At 33.2% G+C, this 27,237-nt stretch overlaps 1 protein-coding gene across 4 annotated transcripts in view; it reads right to left on the reverse strand.

Moving 5' to 3' along the window:
• Positions 1-501: 501 nt before the first annotated feature.
• SOS1 (SOS Ras/Rac guanine nucleotide exchange factor 1) overlaps positions 502-27,237 on the reverse strand; it is a 275,229-nt gene continuing 248,493 nt past the window's right edge. For 3 of the 4 annotated variants that reach the window (XM_077134036.1, XM_077134035.1, XM_077134033.1), the window contains 13 exons: positions 23,476-23,557; positions 22,570-22,692; positions 22,162-22,265; positions 20,835-21,057; positions 19,560-19,679; positions 16,155-16,317; positions 15,586-15,703; positions 9,691-9,863; positions 9,365-9,481; positions 7,862-8,126; positions 4,974-5,018; positions 2,975-3,093; positions 502-2,053 (listed from right to left, as the gene is read on the reverse strand). In XM_077134036.1, coding sequence (XP_076990151.1) covers positions 1,562-2,053; positions 2,975-3,093; positions 4,974-5,018; positions 7,862-8,126; positions 9,365-9,481; positions 9,691-9,863; positions 15,586-15,703; positions 16,155-16,317; positions 19,560-19,679; positions 20,835-21,057; positions 22,162-22,265; positions 22,570-22,692; positions 23,476-23,557 — 2,144 coding nt within the window. In that variant the 3' untranslated portion in view covers positions 502-1,561. The remainder of the gene's footprint in view (positions 2,054-2,974; positions 3,094-4,973; positions 5,019-7,861; positions 8,127-9,364; positions 9,482-9,690; positions 9,864-15,585; positions 15,704-16,154; positions 16,318-19,559; positions 19,680-20,834; positions 21,058-22,161; positions 22,266-22,569; positions 22,693-23,475; positions 23,558-27,237) is intronic. The other variant, XM_077134034.1, reaches the window with a different exon arrangement.

Raw genomic sequence — 27,237 nt, forward strand, 5'->3', positions numbered from 1 at the left:
GAACTGATTACTCTCTAAGGATGGAATATTACACATTTCACAAACATTATAGCAGAGATTAATACAACTTTTTTCTTCAACAAGTTGCATGCGTTTCAGTCACAGTATTTGTTAGACTTAAAGAGGAGAGTAGTACAGACTTAATGAATAATCCATATTATGATATTAAATGATGTAGATGTTCTATTACGAAGAGTTCTGATAGAGCAGACCTCAAGCAAGATAAACTTCAACAAACACTATATGTGTTCCCTAGGAACTAAAAAACTTACAAGGTTTCACTTAAAAGATACACCCATCCTTTTCTAGCCAACTATTTTCCTACATGCCAAATTGCAACTTTACTTCATTCTTTAATATTAACACATACATCCAGAACTAGAAACCAAGGCTGTACCACAATATGAGCTTTTGTTCTTAGTGTTTGTGTGTTTCAACTGAAAGAAATAAGAATCAACCATTTTCTCCATATAATAATTTAATATATGCCAGCCAAACAAAGTATTTGTATCTTTATTTAATTAAATTAAAACAGACCTGCCAGGTATATTATGTAACATTCACTATATACACATGATTTAGGCAATGAAAGGTAATTCTAGATATGCAGATACTCAACTATTAGTAAAACATGACCGGTGTCTGATGCCCAGCAAGTGCTCCTTTTCACATTGGGTGGCTGCATTTCCAAAGTATGGTTAGAGGGACAGCTATAAGCCATGACATGGGTTACCAGTAAACCTTTGTGGGAATTAGAGGGGGAAACGACAATCCAGAATAGATTAACAGTCTCCTAAATGTAAAATGAATACTTCTTACATTAAAAAAAAAATTCTTCTGTCAACAAAACTTCTTGTTTGAAGGCAACACCACCACATTTTGTGTATGTGGGTGGGGGTGGGGGTGGGGGTAGGGAATGCTCTTAAAATTCGTATAATTATTCTTAAAAAAAAGAAAAAAGTACCTCTTTGGTGAAGCCTTGGTACCCATTCAATTCACTGCAATAATCTGTAAACAGGACTGTAGTACAGTGCTGGGCCTTGATTCCAACAAGGTCAGGTACCACAGCCTTTCCTCACAGTCCTTTAAGTGATTTTTAAGAAAATATTCTAAAACAGGAAGATTAAAGCAAAGGAAATAAAGGAGGATAAGATCCCTGTTTAAGATTTTTTTAAAAGTGCATATTTTGAATTACAAAAACTGTCATCATGTGGGCCTGCTGGACACTAGACTGTGTTTTCCATCCCTTTAAAATGATAAAGATCACTTCACAAAAAGAGGACTCCTGCCTATTGGCCAGAAAAAGTCCCTTTTACTTGATTTTCAGGTGCAATCAGCTGTCCAATTCCTCTAGATCAGTCCTTCTATATTCTAAATTGGAAAACCATTTTCATTTTATAATTATGTCTAGGTTAAAATTCATTGTCTTACACTGCATCTTGAAGTAGAGTCGTTAGTGTTTGGAGTTCCCATTGTAACTCCTCAGTGCTGGCACGTTCAGTGCATCCATTGCCAGCAATGGATTTGAGGCTAGGAAAATGTACATCCCAGTCAGAGGAACTCAGGAAGAATGGGCATTCTCCAACAGTGGTGGTCCATCTCTGTGCATGGATGGGTGTGTGTGCTCCCTTTTGTAAGTTTTTGGAGGGAGTTTAGGGATATGTTGAGAAGTGCTTTGTCGTGGAGGAACTGGCGGCCCAGCAATGGAATGAAGGTCCACTTCTTGTGTCAATGGCGGTGATGGCAGATGCCTTCTTGTGCCATGAGGAGAAGGTGTTTGAGGAGGAGGTGGTGTAAAGGGGGAAGGGCTGTTTGGGAAGAAGGCATTGCCATGGTCACTTTTTTTGCCCAAAGGGGGAGGTTGGAGATGTAGTGGTGAGCTTGAGAAAACATCAGGTGTCCTCACAGGTTCTCGTGGTGGTAATATGGGAGGGCTTTCAGGAGGGTCTGATAGAGAGGTCCGGTCTGATATTGAATATCGTGGTGAATAGACTTTTGATGTGGGTTGCCTAGGAGGAATTGCTGGGGGGCTGTCCAAATGCTTAGACATAATCTAACACAAATGAAAAACAAAAAAGAATAAAATATACATTTATTAATAAATTATGTAGTACTATGAGTAAACTAAGACTTAAGATAGGGTTTTCAAACATGCTATTTGGAGAATCCTAGGCATGGTTCAGGGAATTTTGCCACTTCATAGCAAAAATTTTTTTTCTGAATTTTAAGTTTTTACTCAGAAATTGTGTTGTTTGCTACTGCTTGCCTGTCACTCAATCTAGAATAAGATAATTTCTGATTTAGCATAAATTACCTGTTAATTTGACAATTTAAAATGTACTGTACTGTCATTTCATGATGTTCTGCAGTGTCTTGACCTGTCCATGTGCTCTGCCTTCTAGACAGGCTTGAGAAACACTGAATTAAATTAACAGTTGACAAAGCAAGAAATTTAAATAGGTGGGGTAAAAAGCATGATACTTGCTTAAAACCATGTCCATTTTAAATCATGTCATTCACTTTTAAGGACTTAGGTGACTTTCTGCATATGCTAAGATACAGTTTCACTTATGTACTTTCACACAAAGCTTCAGACTTCTTTTGTTCTTATTCTTCTATTCATTCTTTCTTACACATACAAACACATATACTGGAAAACACACATCTGTATGTGTTTTAAAGAACCACTTAAGGCTAAATTGTTTATATTTTATCAATCAAAACTTGTTTTTCCTTAACAGTATCATAGCTTTAGGTTTACAGGGATTTTGAAAACATATGAAAAAAAAACTACCTACAGAAGAAATAATTATTACTGCATGGCAAATCTGTATTTAATCTTCATCTAAACTCTTTTCAGCCCATTTTCTGAAATGTAAACCTATCCCAATGAGAACTAAACTAGACTTAAGCAATGAATTATAATGTAACTGTAACAATACTACTTTTCAGATAACAAGACTTTCTACTTTACCTTAGATGGTGAAGATTCTGCTGGGGCAGATTCTGGTCTTCTTCGTGGAGGAACAGGTGGGGGGACAGGCACGTCATCAGTGCCCTTGGTTAAACTTATAGATGATACCGAAGCAGATCCTATAGGATATTAAATTTTTTGAAGTTCACAGGAATTTTATTTCATTTATGATTCCTGAAAGGCTTAGCTGGAAATACGTATCAAAAGCAGTTCAATAAACCAATATCCAATAGTATTGCCTTAATTAAAGCAAACTGCTACACAAGCATGCAGAAATTTCTTAGCAGAATTTTTTTTAAAAAGCTGCCTAAGATATTCTGTTATTTTGCCTCTTGAACAAAATAACATTCCACTGTTAACTTATCATTGGTATTTTTAATTGAGTCTGTTTCTCAGATTTATGGAGTGACAGCAAACTATCAAAAACCTCTGGAATGGTGATTTTTGTTAATGTTTTGTGATGGCTTAATTTTTCCCTACTGATTTTATTAGTATAGAATTGCCCTGCTCTTCCCAGATAGTCCCTACAAATAGAGACTTTGATCTTAACTAATGCCCCCAATGTTTTTTCTCAGCAATTCTCTCAAAGATGCTGTAGAGAGAGTCTTGGGTCTGGGGGAGGAGTCTTTCCTCATTTTGTTTAGGGATAAGCTCTGCTTGGTGTGTAGTCAAAATGAAGATCATCATACTCTAAATCTAAAATTTTAATTGTGATTAAGCTGCTCAAGATGACTGAGCAGCTCTAATGATAAAAACAGATATTACACTAATCTGTTTTCTGTTACACTGGCACAGAAAAGGTAAGTAACACTTCTAATTTTTTTTTTTTACATGGGCAGGCACCAGGAACTGAACCCGGGTCCTCTGGCATGGCAGGCAAGCCTTCTACCACTGAGCCACCATGGCCTGCCCAATACTTCTAATTTGAATCTATCTTATAAACATTTATGGCGACAAAATAATTTCTGTGAAAGAACAGTTAGGTATGCTTTTAGCTAGTTTATGAACACTATAAAAAAGATACTTTAAAAATGACCATTCAAAATTATACTTGGCAGGTTCTTTTTTCCTTTAAGCATTAAATGACAGCTTTTGTCAATCAAATGTTGTAACAATACAGGACTTAAAGAGTGCTCTGTGTACGGATATTATTTAAATGATCAGCAGTTTAATCACCTACTTTTTTTCTTGAGACTATATACAGTTAATTTAGGTAACAACATGTACCACTGTATACATTTTGAAGCCATTTATATGAAGGGACAGAAAGAAAATATTAATTTATTAGCTTAAAAATTATGGAATAGTTTAGTGAATTGTTAGTTTACTTAAAAATTAAAAGTAAATAGCTAAAATGGAACTTTACTCATTAACATCAGTGATGAATTATTTAGGCCTTATAATTTATATATATACACACACACACATTCTTTTTTTTTTTTTTTGCATTGGCAGGCACTGGGAAACAAACCTGGGTCTCCAGCATGGCAGGCAAGAATTCTGCCAATGAACCACCGTTGCACCACCCTAGGCCTTATAATTTAAATAATTATAATTATAAGGCAGTTTTTCTAAAGTCAAATAATAGTGATATGCTTGCAGTTTATGCTGTCACTGGGCTAAGTGATGCTATAAATACTTGCCAGCATTCTCATATGCACATGCATGCTCTTGCTTCCTTTTTCAAAGTTGAGCATTAAAACATATTTAGAACTCTATAGTTGGAAAAGAGACATGGTTAAATATGGAAGCCACCCATCTAATATGTTTTTTAAAAGAGAAAAAAAAAGGTTTTACAAAAAGCATGAAAATTATATTTAAGCAAATAATTTATGATCAAAAGTAATTAATAGCACACGTGACGGCCTTATTTCTAAGATGTTGCAAGCAAGGGACCAATGCTGCCAGACCCAAGAAGAGTTTTAGCAAGAAAGGTTACATTTGGTTTGGTTTTTAAAGCCAAAGCGAGTATTATGAGTCTTAAACCAAATATACTAACTTGGGCCATGAGGCAGTGTAACCTGGATAAAGACGGTATCGCTGCCTGTGAAAGGAAACAAGAAAAAGTCGATTTTTTTTTCTTTCATTGATATATTCAACTCATCTGTAAAAACTGAGTTATGATAAAAAATGTTATTCTTGTCATTCCAGTTTTAAAGAATGTTATAAGACTTTGGTAAAAGCACATAACTACTTACTTTTGAGGAGAAAAAAAATTATAATTAAGTTAATATACTGTGAATTTTGAGGAGTCCTTTTAGATTCACTATTTAATATCAAAATAATTAAATGAAAAGCATTCATGAGAAAACTAAAAATCCTGTATTATTGGAGGACTTAAAAATGCATAACTCCAATTCAACAAAGAATTTAGCTGGACATATAGAAATATGCTATTTACTAAAGATTAGTTTAGAAACGAAACTTGTTGCAAAATAAGTATCATATGGCAAACTTATTTTATATAAACTGAAAAATAAAAGGGAGATTTCTAATTAATATACTTTTAAAAATGATTCTGGGGCATCTGTTCTCATTACAAAATAAGTAACTACAGGTTTAGGTATTACCAAACAACACTGAAAGTGATGCAGCTTTTTTTTTTCCTTCTCGATTCTTTAGCATTTTTTAAAATTAATGAATGAACATTTAGTACTTAGACATTTTATATAGGAAACTCATGGATAAATTTAGAACGTCTAATTTCAACAATATTCTTTTAAAAAACAATTGAAAATTAAAAGCCAAAAACCCAAGAGTATTATAGGAAACTGAGACAAAAGGCTAAATGATCTACACTGATTCTAAATGAAAGTAGTAATGCAGGTTACACTGTCTCATATTATCAACATATGGAAGAGATTATATCTAAATCTTTTGCATGACAGGCAATACTCAGAAATATTTCAGACCATTGTTTATTTGGTTAGAACAAGGAATTTTACACTCCAAGTTCAGGTAGCATAGTCTCCTATAAATTTGGTTGCTTATATAGAAATAGTGGTCTTTCCAGATAGCTTTGATGTCAAATCATCTACCGTTAGCTTCTTTCCATAAAGGAAAGTTCCACATAAAATGGATGAAGGACTAAATAGAAGCATTTGGATATTGATATTTATTCAGAAACCATTATTATTCTGTATAGCAATTAAGCTAATTCTAATAAGTTAGCTCTCATGTGACAAAGCACAGATCTGGAGCACCACATTCCACACACACGGGTTCCCTCTTCCTAGTTTGACTAATCATTTAAAGGCTTAGCAGTTGTAGGGAACTTAATGAGTGCTTATCTCTTGTTCTTCCACCTCTTCCATTTTTAGTTACTTCTTGATTAAGAGAAGTAGAATTTGCAATAGATTATATTTATGTGGTTTCAATAATTCATTTATGTGGTTATCTTTACAAATATAGACTTCAGCCATCTGCTATAGGGGAAAAACCTGCAGTAGGTTAAATGGGTTAGAATAGTGATTTTAGGTCAGGTATACTAAAAAAAATGTTGGCTTTATTTTATTAATTAGGAATTTGATGAGATGGGGAAAATAAACTGGAATTTTAAATCTAGTTTGACTCTCAGAGGCACAAACAAAGTATTTTATCTAAAATCGGAACGCTCAGCAGCAGACTGTGATGACAAACCAGGATTCCCAACTCGTAGGTCAGTGCTTCTCAACTTGCTTCCCCATAACTGCGTCATGCTGCTTCTCAGTATTGGATTTTATTCTGTCAAATACTATGGGAGAACTTGATCTGCAATCGAGCTCAGCCAGCCAAAGGGATGAGTGCATGAAAGTGAAGAGAGGGGCAAAGGTGATTGGATTTAAGTTTTCATTTAATAATGAACAAATAAAGTAAAGGTGTGTCTTCTTAGTAGAGCTTTAAAGTTCCACATAAAATGGATGAAGGACTAAATAGAAGCATTTGGATATAATAGGCAGCCTCTTCAAGAGGCTACAGCTAAGCTATATGTTTTGGAAGCCACACATATGACTATTGAATATGTGAATATGAGATGTGCTGTGTGTGTAAAATGCATACTGGATTTTGAAGATTTAGAACAAAAAAAGAATGTAAAATATTTCACTAATTTTCATATTGGTTTCATGTTGAAATAATGTTTTGGATATACTGGGCTAAATAAAGTATATTATTAAAAGTAATTTCACCTAATTATTTTTACTTTTATTAATGGGGCTACTAGAAAATTTAGTAGTAATTACACATGTGGCTCAGATAATAGTTCCATTGGATAGTGCTGGCCTAGAAATGAGAGGCATCAGAAATAATAGAGTCTGTGAGATTTTTATGGTGGGGCATAAAAGCATACACAGTGTGGAGGTAGGTACTATTTTCTGTCAGCCAGAGAGGGTAGACTGAGAGAGAGTTAAGTAGAAGTTTGATTTTGATACACTGTAAAATTACACTTCTAATTTTACAGTGTTTGCACTGTAAAATTGCAGAGTTTGGTGGGGAGGGAATAATGTACCCTGAGCAGTATTAAAATACAGTAATTTGGAGGTAGCACTTAAAAACAAAGAACTGATATACCCCTGCAAAATTTTAAGAGTTATCCTTGCTTCCCTTGTTATGAGGGATTCATTTTAAATTCACAAACTGAAAATAAATTATCAAATGCAGTTTAAATGATCAATTGACCATCAGGCCTTCCCATCATTTAAAGGGCTGTTTTAGCATAACTTTTAAAAATTGAAAGTTGCGGGAATTTAGACTTTGATTTATATTTTTATGATAATATTTGTTTGAAATGGTATTAGGTCTACTAGTTCACACAAAAATAAAAATATACGTAATGGAGGAATACTTTTAAACCTTTAGCATATATAATATTGGCAATTACTTGAAAGCACTTAAAAATTTAGCACCTACTTGAGTGAAAAGGGCTCGAATGCTCAGAATCAAATACACTGCAAACATCTGTGGTACTGGAGGCACCAGAGGCAGGAGGAGGTGTTAACGGTGTTCTTGGAGAATTTGGTGCAGATGTTGCACTTTCTGTTTCACTTTCAGGGATCCTACTGTAACTAATTTTCCTTGGCTCCTGCTGCAGAGGTGTGGGGTGTCTCATGGTACCTGGTCTTGGGTTTGATGGACGAACACCAGGAGATTTTAGGGGATAGCTATATTTTTTTGGCTGTAGATATATGAAAACAAACATATTATGTAAAACAGTATAATAAAAAGGAAGAGTCCTATTTGTACCTGATAAATTCAGCTACTACTAGGAAGATCATAAATCACTAATAAGGAAGTTATGATTCAAATAAAAGTGTCTAAGATTAATAAAATACAAAATTAAAAAAATAAATAAATAAAAGTCTCTAGGTTAAAGCCTTAACATCTCATTTCACTAAAGCCTTGGCTATCTAAATTGTTAGGAATGAATTTCTTTAAGTTGCAATCCTAGAAATACCAGAGTATTTATTACTTTAGTAAATTTGGATGGAAATCTTTCTAAACTATGTTGTGTATTTCTCTAGCTTTCTAAAAAAACTACTTTGAACAAATTTTATTTTGTGGAAAAGCCAGGCTCTGTGTTATGATATAATATAGTGATGATCAGGACCATTTGAGTTATTTACAAATGCATTAAATTGTATGAGTTTTCATCTCTGTATGTTTTAGTTTTATGGAATTTTCCTTGCACAGTAATCATTTCTCAAAGTGATATCAGCATGCCTCATTGGACCAAACTATTTATTTCTAATTTGCTGTTTTGAATCTATCTTATTAAAGACTGTTTTAGGCCTTGAGAAATTTTCCTGGGAAATAACTGCATAAATTTTAGTTCATAGACTTTATGAGATTTAATCTTGGTTGCTTAAAAGTTATTTTTGTTTACTTCCTGATTCTTGATTTTTTATGAGTAAGAGGGATCATACTCAAATCAGTGAGGTGATAATGTACTTAAATTTAACCAGAAACTGGTAAGTAATAAAATACACTGGAAACTTTATTTTTTCAAAGAAAGTATCTTTAGCCAAATCTGGTATTTTTATAACTAACTCACAGTCATAAGTTTTAATAAATTGTTGTTTAAAAAAAATAAGTATATTTGTGAGTAAGTATAATCAAATTTCAAATAATTCTTGAATAGTATTTGTAAAGAACCCAATAAAAACATATATTTGTCCAATTTCAGGATTTTTTCAAATTAATATTAATGTTCATTTATTTGGAGCCAAGGAGGATATTCCTAGGCATGTTTATTAAACATTTATTCACTACTTTCAACCATCATATTTGCACCTTATCCCTGAATGTCTTGACAGAAATCTAATCTGTATAACACAAATGATAGTGATGACATCACCACATGCAGATGACAACTACAAAAAATATATAAATGTAAAAAACATATATGACTCTTACAAATCTTGGGAGAGGCTTAGGGTTTCGTGGTTCTATTTCTAGGGATTTGTTGAAAAGATAGTCTGTAAATTCTTTCTCCATGCTATTTCCCATTGGATTCAAGTTTTCAAAGAACCTCTGAAATAAATGCAAAGAGATAAATAATTGTTAGATGTTTTTAATCCATTTTGAAATTCATGAAAGTACTTTCAGAAAACGATTAACATGAGAAAATTTGAATGATTTTGTTTTATTTTTCTTTCTTTCCAAAACCAAATAAACCTGCCTTTCATCAGGCAGCTTAAAAACTTAATCAGAGATATGTATCCCCCAATAATTCAACTTACTTTGATATCTGATTCTACTCGTAAACAGTAAGGCTGATTTTGGTACTGCTGAATCTCTCCTGTTATTTCTGCTACTTTCCTCCTTTTGCTAAAATTTATAAGTTCTTTTCCATGCCTTTTTAGGACCTCAGGGTTGCCTTCTTCTGTTTTCAATATATTAGTTAAATAAATTCCTAGAAGATACAATGATATTATTTCAGGGATAAAGAGGGAAAAGCTAGTTTTTTTTTCTTTCCCATTAACTGTAGATATGCAGCACTGCACCATCTCAGTCACCATAAGCAAAGAATCAAGGCAGAGATTTTCATGCTATGAAAAACAACAAGCTAAGTAAATACCAAGAGAAAGATTTTTTATATTTCAAATTCTTCTGTGAAAGACTTTAATTTTACAAATGGCCCAAGAAAAAGGAAGACACCAAGTTTAACCCAATAAATACTTTTTTTCAGGAGCATTAAATAACTAACTTTCCATACCCCTAAAACCATTATGTTACTTAATATGTCACACTTTTTTTAAAGGAACTTTAAGAATAACTCTGTTACTAATAACACATTTTTGGCAAAAGGGGAAAGAGAACTCTAAATTCAGAGGATCACATTTTTTTTGTTTACTTGGCTCTTGAGGCCATACAAAAAGTAATTACCAAATTCCCAATTCAGAGGTAGTACAGTATGGCTGTACCAATGTGGAAAGATTTACAAACCTATCAAACACAGGACTGCATGTGATTTACACTTATTCTGGTCTTCAGTACTTCTACATTTAGTAGCAACTTGGTAACTGAGTTCCTGTTTACCCATTAAGGCAGGCTGTACACTAAAGCAGGAGAAGAAACAAAGTAGCAGGCACTTTAGTTCTTCATACAGCCTTCTGGTGCCTGGAGCACTTTCAGCCCCTTTCTGTTCTAGTATTCAGCTCTGCTTTTTCCTATCTGTGTGATCTTAGGCAAATTGCTTAGTCTATCTGTGCCATCAGTATTCTCATCTGTGAGGTGGGATAGCAAGGCTGCTGTGAGAAATAAATAAGTGAATTTATTTATCAGTTTGGAATAATGCCTAATGAAAGTGCTTAATTAGTTTGTGATTGTGGACACCATTGTTGCTATTCTGGCCCTGCTGTCTTATGCTTCTGCTTTTCCTCCCCAAAAAGCATCATACTGACTATGCCACTTTGGGATAAAAGGGGGTTGTGAATATATAAGTTCAATCAGTCAGTACACATGTGCTGAGCACCTGCTGTATGCCCAGCACTGCATTAGGTACTGCAGATACAAAGATGAACAAGACATACAAACTCCTTAAGGAGCTCAGAACTGGAACGTGGGCTACTGCTGTCCAATTTGGTAAGTGCTATTATTAGTAGATGCTGTATTAGTGGTAATGTGTAAGATGTTATGAGAACATAGAGAAAGTATGTCTAAATCTGTCTTGAGCTGTTAGTGTTTGAAAAAGCTTCACAGATGAGGTGATGTTTACATGAATTGTAGGAATGAATAGAAGTTTAATGGGTTTTGGAAGGGCATCCTAAGAAAGTAAAAGTGTTAAAAGAAACTAATTTTGATGAAACTTGGAAAACATACTTAGAATGGGCATGCTGTTTATTATGGATTCACACAGGAGTTTGGTGTGTGGGGTAAGGGGAGCATGACTGGATATGAGGGTTACTATGTCCTCAGACCTAAAGCCGAGTCTGGCAAATAGAGACATTCATCAAACGTTTCTGAAAAGAATGAATGAAGCACATTATTTGAGAATAGAAGAGAGGATCTGGAGAATATACCAAGATGCAAAAACATAGTTTACTCTAAAATGGTAAGAATACAAGGGTAGGGAAAAAAGCAAATTCACAAAAAACAGAGAGAGAACACAAGATCAATGCTGTGTAAAAGGAAAGAGAAAAGCCAATGGAACAGGCTTGGATGTTTGGACACAGAGGAGAGACTTGGCTTAGGAACAACGTATATTCTTTCACCTTAGAGGAAACGTTAGTTCACCCACATATCCATTCTATCTATGGACACAATATTCTAATGTGCGGAGAAAAATTGCTGGAATATAGACAAATAGTGTGGCATAGCCTTGGAAGGAGAAATTGCCCAGCTTTTACTGTGTAAATGGTGGCAACAGTAGCAAAAGACCTGAATAAGATTTCTGGTGAGATGAAAGAGGAAGTACGAGTGTCAGATACTAATCCTCTGAACTTTCCAGAGAGGGAAAAAGAAATTGAATACAGAATTAAGGAGAGGGATCAGGGAAAAATTTCTACAAACTACCACATGGATTAAGAAATAGCAGTAACATTGGCTGTACTTATTGGGTCAGAACCATGAAGGGTTGCCTGGTTAACTCCAGGGACTGATAACCTTTAGTTTGGGAATAGCGAAGATCCTCCTAGAATAGCAGACAGTTTATATAAACAACCTTAAAAGAGCAGAGGCTCAACCAGGAATATAAGTAGAAAGGAATATAAGAGAAGTCTGGTGGGTAGACTGTCTCCTATATACCTACCAAACAACCTACATACATTTGTATTCACTCACTGATTGATTCAGCTCACCTTAAAACACCTAATGGAATAACACCTAATGGAATAAATACAGATCTGAAACTTCCTTTGTTCACGTTAACATGTTAGTTTATAAAGAACTGAAGGAGAGTACTTTAAAGAGTCCAGTTTGAATGAAAAACTGACCAACCAATCAGGGTGATGGGGGAGCATGGGTCAAACAGTGAGCCCAGGAAACTCCCGTGAGGTTTCTTTTAGCCTCTGAATACCAGAGACCAGAGGATATCATGAGTTGTAAGACTAGAGAACATAGTGACTACGTATTTTTACTTTTGCTAAGCATCTGACACAATCCCTAATACTTAGTAGGTACACAAAAAAGATCTAATAAAATAAACATGTGACTGACCCAGATCCCCTCCAAATCCCCTTGTATAAATCAGCATTAGTCACCATATTTAGAAGTAAATGTATAAAAGAAAGAGAAAATAGATGAAATCTGTTTTTATCAAGAAGAAAACATGGAATTCCATAATAGAAAAAAAGATGGAAAGCTACTGAACTCATGCTACAAAGTAAAAATAGCCATAATACCAAAAGCTGATAAACATAACACAATGAGAGACACAAACCAATCTCAAATTATGCAGATGAATGTAAAAACCCTAAATAAAACAATAATGAATAGAATATATTTAGAAGATCAACCACCATGAATGGTGTTTAATATTAGCAAATAAGAGTGTTTCATATTAGCAAATCTATAATTCCAATTTGCTAAAATAAGGAAAATCATATTTTCTCTCACCAACATGGCTAAATATTTTCAAATTAAATGTATAATACTAACAAAAACAAGAGATAATTATGAAGAGATAGTTTTTTAATGTGATAAAAAACATTTAATCAAGTGCAAAATGATGCCTATTCCCTCTAAAATGGAGTTTAAAACAGAGCTGCTTATTTTTATCATTACTATTTAACATTTGTTGGGAAGTTATGGCTAATTCTAAAAGGGAACAGGAAATAAGATCAAAGAAAGGGACACAGTAGCATTATTTGCAGATATGGTTAAATATTTAGAAACTCTGTATATGGTTAAATATTTAGAAAATCCACAAGTCTAGTCAAATATAAATACCAATCACAAAAAATACCTAGGAAAAATAATAAGGGAAAATGCTAAATGTCATAAACATTCTTTCCAACTTAATTTGTAGATTGTTCCGACTACATTTTGGTGAATTTTCACACCAAATTATAAAGTCATGTGGAAAAATAAGTACCCCAAATTGGCAAAAAACACCACCACCACCAACAAACCACTGAAGAAATAACTTAACCATGTATGAAAACACTGTAAATCAGGGTTTCTCTACCTCAGTACCACCGACATTTTGGGCCAAATAATTTTTGCTGTGCAGGGCTGCCCTGTGCACTGTGAGATGTTACCTGCATCTCTGTCCTCTACCCACTAGACGCCTGTGGCATCACATCACCCTAATTAGAACGATTTATGTCCCCACATTTTATCAAATGTCCCCAAGGAGAAAAGAATTACCCCCAACTGAGAATTTCTGATTATAAAGTGATAATCATTTAAAGTGTGGCATTGGCGTAAGAAGTCAATGGAGTATAAAATCTAAAGAAATAAGCACTATATATAAATGCGGAACAAATAAAGATTATTCAGTAAGCCTTGGTCAATAATTTGGAGGGAATAAATTTGAGAATTTCATATGCTATCTAAAATAGACTCCTTTTCTTTATTCAGTAATTTGTTTAATTTACTAACAAAACCCAAATGCTTTCTTATAGATAGCTGTTTACAAATAATGAGATACGGTAATGTTAAAATAAACTGCCTTTTGATTAAAGAGTTAAATATAACTTTAAAAGTCAAATAAAAAAACTAGAATAAAATATGATGGTATTATTACTGTACTGGGAGAACATTCTAAGGATAGAAACAATAGAAATCATAAAGTAACAGACTGTAGAATTTAAACTACTATATGTCAAAATATAAAAATTAGAAGGAAGAGTTTTCATCTGTGAAAATAACAGAAATGAAAAGAAAAAGTAGTACCCCAAATTGGAAACAACGGGATGAAATTTGCTTTGTCATATACTTCTACTGACAGTGTAAATGGGTAAAAACCCCTCAGAAAATAACGTGGCAATATATATAAAGAATTCCTAAACTCATACTTTTAACTTAGATAATTCTTCTGGTAATTAATTTCAAGGAATATCTCATATACAGGAAAAAGGTATATATTACATGAAAGCATTCATTATAACATTTGAAAAGAAAAAAGTTGGAAACAATGCATAAAGTCCACTCACAGGGTAATGGTTAAATAAACTGTCATAATCAACTCTGATGGAATATGATGCAAGAGTAAAATGATAATTATGAAGATTCTTTATGAAACATGGCAACATACGGTAAGTGAAAAAAGTAAAGTACAATGTGTATATACACAATTATAATTATCTATAATAAACATAGTGAAAAGATTAAAAGCAAATACAAAAGGAATTATGAAACTTGAACAATACAATGTGGAAAATAAATATTAACTGAAAAAATAAGGACATAAAATTGTTCTGTGCCCTACAATTTAAAATTACACAGAAAAAATACAGAGATAGGGAAAAGGCTAAAAGAAAATATACTACATACTAAAAAGACTAACTACCAGAGGTGTGACAGAGTTCATAATTTCTGGAAGCATTTAGAGGGAGGGTCATCAGAGTATTTATGAAAGCAAAGAAGAGAAACAAGTAGTGAAAGAAATGCTGAAGACAGAAAATAAATGATGGAACAAGATAGAGGAATCCACAGGAAGGAAGAAGATTCATACAGTTCACTTTTGAGTCTTGAAAGGAAAAAGAGAGCCCTTCCTTTCTCTAGAAGAAAGGAAAGATAAAAGGGTAAGTGAAGAGATTAAAGTTTTAATGTAGTGAAGGTGTGGGCTCAAAGGTGCATACAGTATGATTTTTAGCCATATGAAACTGTTTACCAAAAAGCCATAAAAAATAGATGTTTGGTCATGCCTCTTTACTATAGAGTATTTGGTTTGTTATAACTCAAAAAAGATTTTTATGACTATAAAAACATGAGTATTACATACTATGTGATGGCTGTCCAAAGTGAAAATAGAAACTGAAATGCATACTTTGGACTTGATCTTAAAAAGTCCCAATGGAGTATATAATATTTTTCAATTTATAAAAAAAATACCAATAAAAGAAAATTTTAAGAGGATCCAGGTGCTAAATATATTATGCTAATATTATGCATGTCTATACTCAGTCATTTAATGAAATAAGTCTTACTTTATTTAGAAACACAATAACAATTCATGAAGAAATACTCACCAAAGAAAGGCACACATGGTGGATTGATAGACCTGAGTTTTGCCAAATATTTCTTATAGTGATCTTCACTCAATTCATGCGCTTCTTCTAAAATTTTCTTTTGGCGACTTGGTATTTGCTACAAGCAAAAAAACACAAAAGGAATCAAAGGTTTTGCCCCAAACTTCCAAGTAAGAGTTTTAAAGGCTAAGAATAAAGAACGTAACACTCTTTTAAAAGAATCTATTTTCACAGACTCTAGAAATTGAGGAGAGTGAGTGTGTGAGATTTAGTTTATCTACACTCTGTTCCTGCCTTCCCTTGCACAATGATATGAGCATTTAATTATACATTATATTACAAATTAAATGCTAAAGGCTTTCTCTTCTTCTAATTTAGGCTAGTATCCTTGAATACATTCTATTTGAAAGAGTAGCCAATTCTTAAAATTTAGATCATTTCATCAGTTAACCTGATACTGAAAAGATTATCAGATGAGGCATTTAACAATTAAACATCATATTTGTTAAAATCCTGATTCTTAGAATAAGGGATGGAAATTGATGTGAAAATCATATGTACAAACTCACCTCAAACGTGTGGTCTAGCCTGTAAACAGGTGATGAATTCATAGCACTGACAACCTCAAGGACACCATTGAAGTTGTTCAGCTCCTGAAAAACTTGTAGAATCTCAATTATTCGACTCACCACAGCTACTCTTTCTTCTAAGTTTTCAGTTTCCACAATACATCTGTGAATAACAATAAAAAACAGAATTGGAAATTTTGGAATTTTTCCAACAAAGTTAAGATTCAATTGCATGTAGTAAATAAAATACAGTAGACTTGGGGAAGGAGAGGTAGCTAATAGTGTTAATTTTGGAGAATATATATATATATTCAGATGTATTTAACAAGGGGTCCTGTTTTTTGAAATAGGACTTTGCTTGAACTAAGTTGGCCAGAAGAGAGTACAAGCTCTCCAGGATACTGCTCATTTACTGTGTTTTCCAGGTTGGTCCAGTCAGTCAATTCTCCTACCATATCTGGTGCATTTTCTCTCAGTGTTAGAATTAACCAAGGGAGATAGATGAATGAACCAAGATGCTATCCTGTGGATGCATGCAGGCCTATGGGCTACAGGTGTGTTCTAGGGAAATTTATTCTAGAATTCCAGAATTTTGTTGCCTCCTATTCTTCATCTAATTGCAAGATTTTTGTTGCCTCCTATTCTTCATCTAACTGCAAGATTTTAATGCTTTTAAGTTAAGTATTCTAATATGAAAAAAATCAACGAGATCAAAAGCACTTTACATTTAAATAGCAAAGGATGCTTGTGAAGTATATATACATGTTAGTAAATAGTTAAAAGGAAGTGTATTATGCTAAAAAGAAAATTCATTCAGCGAGCATTTGCAGTTATTCCAGAATTTTAATTTCATAATGACTTATTGGTAAAGAAAAAAATTTTAAACTTGGCTTTCAAAAATGTAATATTAAACAGGGGAACATTTTAATACATAATGGGAAAAACTAAATATAAATCAATGGGAAATATTTTTAAAATGTAAAGTTACAGACTACATTATTCTCTGATGAAGCTGATCTGATACTAGGAAGAAGAAGAAAAAAATACTGCATCTGAAATTATAAAAAAAAGTTTGCCTTTTCAAATTAAATATTACATGTTTACATATCTAATCTCATTCTGGCTAAATTAGTTAGGTGGACATTCAAAAGGTTTTAAGATAAGTATTATTTATTTACATCTTTTATTTATTTCAGTGGTTATTAAGTAGGTGTACAAAATGAGATTACCCGTAGAACTTTTGTAAAAATCAGGTAATAACATCAGAGGTTCCAGTTCATTAATGAAGTAGGACTTCAGCATCTGATTTTTTAAAAAGCTCCACAGGCAACCTCAATTCTAATGCACACCATGGCTACGAACCAGTTTGCTCAGTTGTAAATGAGCAAAATTCTCTCACATTGAAAAGTATAGGGAATGACCTTCTCAGTAACCTATTAAAAAAATGGATAGGGTTAAAAATGGTCATTATGCTGGATATCCATTTGCAAAAGAATGAAAGAGGACCCGTATCTCACACCCTATACAAAAGTTAACTCAAAATGGATCAAAGATCTAAACATTAGGTCTAAGACCATAAAACAGTTAGAGGAAAATGTAGGGGAGATATCTTACGAATCTTACAACTGGAGGCGGTTTTATGGACCTTAAACCTAAAGCAAGAGCACTGAAGAAAGAAATAAATAAATGGGAGCTCCTCAAAATCAAACACTTTTCTGCATCAAAGAACTTCATCAAGAAAGTAGAAAGACAGCCTACACAATGGGAGACAATATTTGGAAACGACATATCAGATAAAGGTCTAGTATCCAGAATTTATAAAGAGATTGTTCAACTCAACAACAAAAAGACAGCCAACCCAATTACAAAATGGGAAAAAGACTTGAACAGACACCTACCAGAAGAGGAAATACAAATGGCCAAAAGGCACATGAAGAGATGCTCAATGTCCCTGGCCATTAGAGAAATGCAAATCAAAACCACAATGAGGTATCATCTCACACCCTCCAGAATGGCCATTATCAACAAAACAGAAAATGACAAGTGCTGGAGAGGATGTGGAGAAAGAGGCACACTTACCCACTGTTGGTGGGAATGTCAAATGGTGCAAACACTGTGAAAGGCAGTTTGGCGGTTCCTCAAAAAGCTGAATATAGAATTGCCATACGACCCAGCAATACCATTGCTAGGTATCTATTCAGAGGACTTAAGGGCAAGGACACAAACGGACAATTGCACACCAATGTTTATAGCAGCATTATTTACAATTGCAAAGAGATGGAAACAGCCAAAATGTCCATCAACAGAAGAATGGCTAAACAAACTGTGGTATATACATACAATGGAATATTATGCAGCTTTAAGACAGAATAAACTTATGAAGCATGTAATAACATGGATGGACCTAGAGAACATTATGCTGAGTGAGACTAGCCAAAAACTAAAGGACAAATACTGTATGGTCCCACTGATGTGAACCGACATTAGAGAATAATCTTGGAATATGTCATTGGTAACAGAGACCATCAGGAGATAGAAATAGGGTAAGATGATGGGTAATTGGAGCTGAAGGGATACAGACTGTGCAACAGGACTGGATACAAAAACTCAGAAATGGACAGCACAATAATACCTAATTGTAATGTAATTATGTTAAAACACTGAATGAAGCTGCATCTGAGGTATAGTTTTTTTTAAATTTTTTTATTTTTTTCTATTATCGTTTTATTTCTTTTTCTGTTGTCTTTCTATTTCTTTTTCTGAATCGATGCAAATATACTAAGAAATGATGAATATGCATCTATGTGATGATATTAAGAATTACTGATTGCATATGTAGAATGGAATGATTTCTAAATGTTGTGTTAGTTATTTTATTTATTTTTTTAATGTGCCATCTCTGTCACCTATGCAAGTTTTCTTTTATTTTTTATTTTTACATGGGCAGGCACCGGGAATCAAACCTGGGTCCTCTGGCATGGCAGGCAAGCATTCTTGCCTGCTGAGCCACTGTGGCCCATAGTTAATTTTTTTAATTAATAATAATAAAAAAAAACTTAAAAAAAAAAAGGTCATTATGCCTCATTTATGGTTCCTCTTTTCAGACATAAGTTTTAAATATTATGGTGGAAAAGGAAGAACCTCTGCTCATTGAAAGGCAGTTATTTAGCCTTATAATAGAGTCGTTCCCTTATGTCATTCATCTTTTATTCTGACAATCCCAATATGATCTGTGGAAACCTCATACTACCCTTTATAAAATATTAGTTACATAATTTTGTTGTGTATACTCAGAAAAAATATGACTAAGATGCAAAACTCTAATTTCTGGCCCCCAAGCTGCTTTTAAATTTGTAACACAGTTGGCTGTTTTATAAAATAAAAGAAAATGTAAAGAATACTTACTTCTCAAACCACAGAGTGAGATTAGTGGTATGGCGGATCATTTTCAGAAGATTAGGAGAATTAATTTCTTTGTCTTCTTTTGTCCACACACTTCCAACTAATTCTGATGGCTGTACAGCTCTAAAATCATCAAGATAAAATTCTACATGATACTTTTCCCTCTGATATAGATATTGTGTTAAGCAAATGAGATAAATAAAAATTTAACTTCATATAAACTCTACTTTTATACTAACTGAAAGGTTTATGAAGAGACAGAAGGCCTAACATTACAAGCATGCATCTTTCTCTATGGGTTTTTTAAAAGTATTTTCATGCATGTAATGTGTACTCTTATTTTGTTTTGGGAAAGGATGAATTTCTTCATAGTACCTTTCCCAGCATGATAAATATTACTTTTTAAAATAATGACATCTGTTATAATAGTCAGAGGAGAGTATGGTAATTACTGCAATTCAGACATCACCCCCGATACCCAAAGGAGGTGGCGGTGGTGATGGGAACCTGGCCACGAAAGGGTCCTGGGAAATAAAGTAGATCCTAACAGTTTAATTTTAGGGAATAGTGATGATCTTTGATGGGAGTAGATCTACAAATCTGGCTCATGTTCTCATTTAGTATTAAAAAATACAGTTTAGTTTGAAACTCTAAATAGTCCCCATTTAAACCAAGAACAGACATTGTTTGAGATAGTGCTCATATCAATATAGGATAATAAACTTTTAAAAATGCTGTAACTGACCATGACTCAAGTTCACAATAACTACAACAGCTGTAGCTAACATTTATTGCGCTATTACTTTGTGGTAGGTGATGAGCGAGAAACACTTCACATATGTTGAAACACTTCACATATGTTGATGATTTTAAACCTTGCAACAGCCCCAAGAGTCCCTACTCTTATTAGCCCCATTTTACTCTTGAGGAATCTATGGGGCAGAGGAATATAGATTGCAGTTTTTACAGGAGGTTAAAATTGCCCAAGGACACCAAGCCAACAATTGGGAAAGCTAGAATTTGAGCTTCACCAACCAGGGGTGATACCAGAAAGAGAAGGTGCAAATCAAGGCCCACCTCCCCCACCAGCGAAACAAGGGGAAACAAAGGGAGTAAAAGAACAGAAACTTCCTCCTATACACCAGGCCTTATTACTACACATTTCATGTACTATCTCACTTATTGCTTATAAAACCCCTATAAAGCAGAAACCAGTGTTGGACCATAAAAATTAACTCCTATGAAATGATTTTTCAGCTTGCATGTCAAATTACTTACCGGTATAGATCCGATTCAAGTAAAGTGAGTTGTCGAGCAATTTCTATCGGGTGTAATGTGAGCAGATCAAAAGTCTCTATGTGCCCAGGTTTGCTTATATGCCACTCAACTGTGGGAGGTGAGCTCTGAAATGTAATATTATGACCTGGTCCATTGTCTCTTGCAATTTTTTTCCTTTGTATTATTTTAGTGATGGATTCAACCCATTTTTTCATTGCTTTACCTGAAATATATTACATTTTAAATAACATTGAAATACTTTTTACTCAATATTTTCCAAATTGGTTATAAAACATACAAATGATACCTAAATAAATTCTTGCTAGAAAAATTCAAATGATAAAAATAAAAGGTGAAAATTCCCCTTTACGATTTTTTTTGTCTCCCTCTCAATTTCATTTATTTACATATGGATAACTACTATTAACAGTCTGGTATATATTTTTCTTGATACTTCCTAAATAAAATAAGAAAGTGACTCATTTGTAGAAATTTTTCACCTCTATTATTCTGAATTTCACTTAAAAACATTTTCTAATCCTTTCAAAAAGGTTATCTTACAGAGTATTTATAAGGCTAGACTACATATATTTACTATTAATCTAATTACATTGCATTTTACAAATCAAACAGTACCAGAAGATGAATTTCTTCATTTTGGTATGGATTTTTTATATGGCTCTGTGTTGTGTGCATGAATACACACACTGTCATTTAACCTTTTATTCTCTGATATTCACAGTTTAGAATAAATAAAACATGTGTGTCTAAGACATCCTTAGGCCCATAAAATCATCTTTAAAACCAGAAGGGAAACCTTGAAGTTTGATCATCAAAGCTTAGCTCCTCAAGTTACTAAGAAACCAAAGTATAAACCCTCAGTGATTCTGCCCAAAATCATGACCCAGGTTTCTGGACTCTGAGTTCAATACTCCTTTCACTATGCTCTGTTGTCTTTCTGATATATGTACTATTCACCTCACTGTGGCCCAGTCAACTTGTATCAGTGTTATAATGGCACAGCAGTTCTCACTTGTTCTCTGGTACATGTACTTTCAGATAAGTGGAATTAGCTTAAATTGAAACCTTCTAACCAATTCCAAAATCAGTAAGCTGATTCACTAAATGTAAATAAATTGAGCCAAGAGGGTGATTACTGAGAACTTGTAGATCAAAAATGAAGTTTGGGGAAAATTTTTAATGTTTTCAAATGATTATACTGGCACTATTACAAATACCTCAACACTGAACAGTAATGACATCAATGATAGTTATCGTATTGTTACTTTAATTACATATAAAAATAGACACATACAAAAAAACTTACCTCTTACTGTTCCAATAAATTCCTCCATTCGTTGTAAAAGATCCGCATCTCTTTCAAAATCATAGAAGTGGTGCTCTACCCAATGCCGACAAACATTTAATACTCTGTGGCATTAACACAAAAGAACAACTGAATTATATGGAAACACAAATGTTTATCACAGTGAAGCATATAGATGAAAACAAAGCAAGCCTTTAAAAAAAAGAAATAATCTTATTAATGGCTTAGAACTTTCAAAAATTCTATGCTAATTAACATTTATATATAAATTCCGATAACTGCTTTTATTTGTTTCACTCATTTTACTTGTTACTTCTTCCTTGCTTGGACAAGGTACTTATATATATCAACTCTGAAACAAAAGTTCAATAAAGACATGACAGTTTGAGTAATTTGTTTAATGTTTACCGTAGTTGTACAGGTTGTATATATTCTTTTCTAAACCTTTTTAGTTCTGCACTTAAGGGCTGATCTCCATTCTCTATAGCTATGCGATCAGCTTCTGTTGGCTCAGGCTCTGGAATTTCAAACCTAATATAAAACAAAACAAACTAATGAAAATACTGATTATGAATCAAATTAAACAGAAAACCACAAATCTTTTCTAATTTAGTCAGCATTATCAAGATAATATTGTAAAAAATTACTAAGAATACACAAAAGAAGTGCAGCTTCTATAATGTAAAGACTAATTTTACTTACTAAATATATATAAAACTAAACGGACACAATAAGGAATATATAAAAATTCAAAAATAAATGCAATTATAAAGTTTTTGTATGATGTTCATTTTTGGCTTATGGAATTACTCTAAATTAGCTAACAATTTTTTAGGGTGTTGCTTGATAAGTTGACTGCACTTTGGTTGGATGAAACAACTTCCTTGATTACAGTGTTATAACAAGCTCCATTTTCCTCAACATGTGGTATACTTGAAAAAACTCCATTAAGAACATCTAAACTATTTAAATTTGAATTCCCAGAGTCTAAATCAGTACATTTCTGTATAGTTCTTTAACTTGATAAATTCTATAAATTTGAGATATTACTGAGTTTCCATATAAAAAAGATTACTGATTTTTGCATTTAAATAATCTTAAAGCTAATATATTATTGCAATGTAAATGGTTATCTATGAGATAATTTATTTTAAAAAATATTCCTGAACTACAATTAAGGCTCAGCCAGCATTCTCAAGAAACACAGGATCTTAATTCTATTAAGATCTATTAATTATATTAAGATCCTATGTTTCTTTAAATTAAAAAATTTTTTCTTTAATTTAAGGATATAAACCTTGTAAATTGACAAACCTTTCTATTATAAGACTCAGCAGTTCTTGAGGTTTACAAAAGGATCTGTATGTTGTAAGAAATGTCCGAACAAAATTGGGATCTAAGAAGAAAAAAGGAAAAATATCTTATTTTTCTGATTCAGAATGATTAAAACTATTATTTACATTTTCAAAAAAGATCAACAGTCAACTAAAAAAAGTCCTGAAATGTCTTGACACATAGAATGCTTTGGACTTTGTAATGTACTACTAACTTTAGCTCTTCCTAGATGGGTGGCAAAAAAATTGTTACTGAAAGTTTACACCAACTTATTTTTTGCTCTCTGTATACTCTAAACAGCTAGGTGTCTTGGTCTTAAGTGTATCACTGGCCCCAGGAATTGAACTGAAGAAAGGCAAAAGTTTTTTCTTTTTGTTACCAGGACCTCAACATCACCAATTGTTTTTATCTTCCTGATGAAGAGAAAAGATGCAGTAATAACCCATTACTTTTCCTGATATCCAGACTATCCAGGATCAGTTCTCTAACTTTCTTTAAATCATATTCATATTAACAGCACATCTTATAAAGTGGTATAATGGATCTTATAAAGCGGTACTTCAAATTAAATACAGTTTCTAAATTATTTGCTAGAGGTCTCAATTAGAATTGCTAAAAGATGCTCACAAATACCTTTAAGTTATCAAACCTCCTAAATGTGCTAGAATACGTGGTTTGGTCTTAGTCACAACTTTTAATTCTTTTTATTTCAAGTAGTCACAACGAGAATCTAATCATAAGAGCAGGAGCCTCCAGTTTCTTCCATGAAAGGACCTACTTTTCACTCACATCACCATGGAGAAAAATAGGAGGCTACTGTGATTGCTTTTCAGGCCTGGCCTACCCTCATCTCCCATCTCCCAAAGATTCTTTTCAGCACAAGAGACATGGATTGTTAACCTGTGCATAGAGAGGGGGAAAGCATCTCCCCACAATGGAAAAAGAAACACTCACTCTGTAATTTAAATTTCATGAAGGGCCACATTTAATTGTAAGAGACTTTAAAAAAGAAGGAGAGAGTTCACTAGCCTAAGTCTTTTTGGGGGAGCATTCTCTTCCTATTTTATGTTACACACTAGTGAGCTCTAATCTAATGGTAAATTCACTGAGGATACCAATTGCTTTTACTTTTGTTACGCTATATTGTGGATCCTTTATAAGAAATATAGTGCTTTTTATTAGCATAGGATTTAGCAAGTATCAGATTTTATATGTGTGGCAAATATCTATTTAGGCTGATTCTGATTATGACCCACCATAAATTAGCATCAAAATAAAATATTATAAAACACTAAATTTTTCCCCAAAAAAGCAAAGTCATGGATTTCTCATCAAACAGAAACCTATTTCCAATCTGCTGATATCTGCTTAAATTGATTCAAGGTAATGAATCAATTTAAGTATTAGACAACCTTAATTTGTAACTGTACTTTCTGAAGTTAAAGAAAAATTTAAATATAAGAAAATACTGGTTGTTTTTTTTTTTTTTGCCCTTCCCTCAAAAACATTTTTGTTTTTACAGTTTGCAACACTGGAGTTTTTATATATATATATAAAAATATATATATATGCACATACACATAACACAGGCATGAGTAATACAGGTTTCAAAAGTTGTTACAGTTTTAGAAAATATACTGTAAGTCAGTTTTCATTATTTACATCAATAGAAGTCTTTTAGGTTTTGGAACTGATCATAATTCTTTTCTTTTTAATTAAAAATTTTTTTAAAAACATACAAACATGAACATTCTTACCATATGATCACTGCATTCTTGGTATATAATCAATAACTCACAATATCATCACGTAGTTGTATATTCATCACCATGGCCATTTCTTAGAACATTTGCATCAATTCAGAAAAAGAAAAAAACTCATACATACAAAACCCCTTACCCCTCCCTCTCACTGACTGCTAGTATTTCCATATACTCAATATACCAAAATATATTTTAGCCTTTATTTCCCCTATTTTTTCTACCTCTTACCACTCCCTTTCATTGATCACTAGCATCGATCTGCTAAATTTAACATTTGTTCCCCCTATTATTTATTTTTAATCCATGTTTTACTCATCTGTCCATACTGTAGATAAAAGGAGTTTTAGACACAAGGTTTTCAAAATCACATGGTCACACTGTGAAAGCTTTATCATTATACAATCACCTTCAAGAAATACGGCTACTGGAACACAGCTCTACATTTTCAGGCACTTCCCTCCAACCTCTCCAATATACCATTAACTAAAAAGGTGCTATCTATATAATGCATAAGAACAACTTCCAGGATAACCTCTCCATTCTGAAACCTCTCAGCCATTGACACCTTGTCTCATTTCTCTCTCCCCTCTTTTGGTCGAGAAGGTTTTCTCAATCCCTTAATGCTGAGTCCCAGCTCATTCTAGAATTTCTGTTCCATGCTGCCAGGAAAGTTTACATTGGGAGTCATGTCCCACACAGAGAGGGGGAGGCGGTGAGTTTGCTTGCTGTGTTGGCTGAGAGAGGTCACATCTGAGCAACAGAAGAGGTTCTGTGGGGGTGACTCTTAGGCAACAATGGTTTTAAATGGCCCTCTTCTCTTTCAGCTTTATACCTTCTGAGGCTACAGTGCGTTAGTGATAAAAGTAATTTAAGTATATATAATCCTTTAATAATTTCCTCTCTGTTGGTATTTTATTGTTTGTCTTCAGTTACAGAGTTCCTCAGAAGTTAAAGACTAATATCTCATCCAGAAGAAAAGATTTTAAAACAGAAGGCTGTACAAGATTTTAAAAAAAAGAGATTTATACCAGTTTCATCACAACCCTCCCTTTCAAGAGTCTTCTTCCTGTTCTGCAAGTCTATTTGTAAGGTGAGGCTACTCAAAACAGCATACTATAGAGAAGCGGGGCTCTCACTGTGGAAGAGAGTCTGTATCTTCAATACAGGGTGCTCCAAGTACCCCTGAGCTGTATTCCAAAATTAGGTTGAATCCCCTTTTTTATTGTCTTAAAATATACCTAACATAAGATTTCCATTTTAAGGATACAATTCAGTGGCACTAACTACATTCACAAAGTAGTACAACCATCACCACTATTCCCAAAATTTCCATCATCCCAAACAGAAACTCTGTATCCATTAAGTAGTAACACCCCATTCCTGTACCCCCCTCACTACCTACCAATCTCTGGTAATTGCAAATCTGTATGAATTTGAGCTATTTCATAAAAGTGGAGTCATAGTCCCACATTTTTAAAGGAAAAGTTATTTTCCTTTTTAAAGGAAATGTTATTTCAGTTTCTAGGTCTAAAATCAACTTCCAGTCCCATTTTGTTCAGATGTCATTAAATCATGTTAAAAATTTGTGGGCTACTCTTAAGTTGTGGAGTACTTTAAGTTTATAAACAGAATAAAAGCAAGTCTAAGTGAATTAAGGTATATTTTAGGAAAACTGTAGCTATTCTTTTTTTATCTTTTTCTTTTCGTTTCTTCCCTTATTAGTTTTTGCTGTTGTTTATTTTTTAAACATAATCAACATACAAACATGAACATTCTTACCATATGATCATTCCATTCTTGATATATAATCAATAACTCACAATATCACATAGTTGTATATTCATCATAATGATCATTTCTTAGAACATTTGCATCAATTCAGAAAAAAAAAAGAAGAAAATTCATTCATACCATACCCCTTATCCCTCCCTTTCACTGACCACTAGCATTTCAATCTACTGAATTTCTTTTAACATTT

Source organism: Tamandua tetradactyla, chromosome 17 (assembly GCF_023851605.1).
Source record: "Tamandua tetradactyla isolate mTamTet1 chromosome 17, mTamTet1.pri, whole genome shotgun sequence".
NCBI classification, from domain to species: Eukaryota; Metazoa; Chordata; class Mammalia; order Pilosa; family Myrmecophagidae; genus Tamandua; species Tamandua tetradactyla.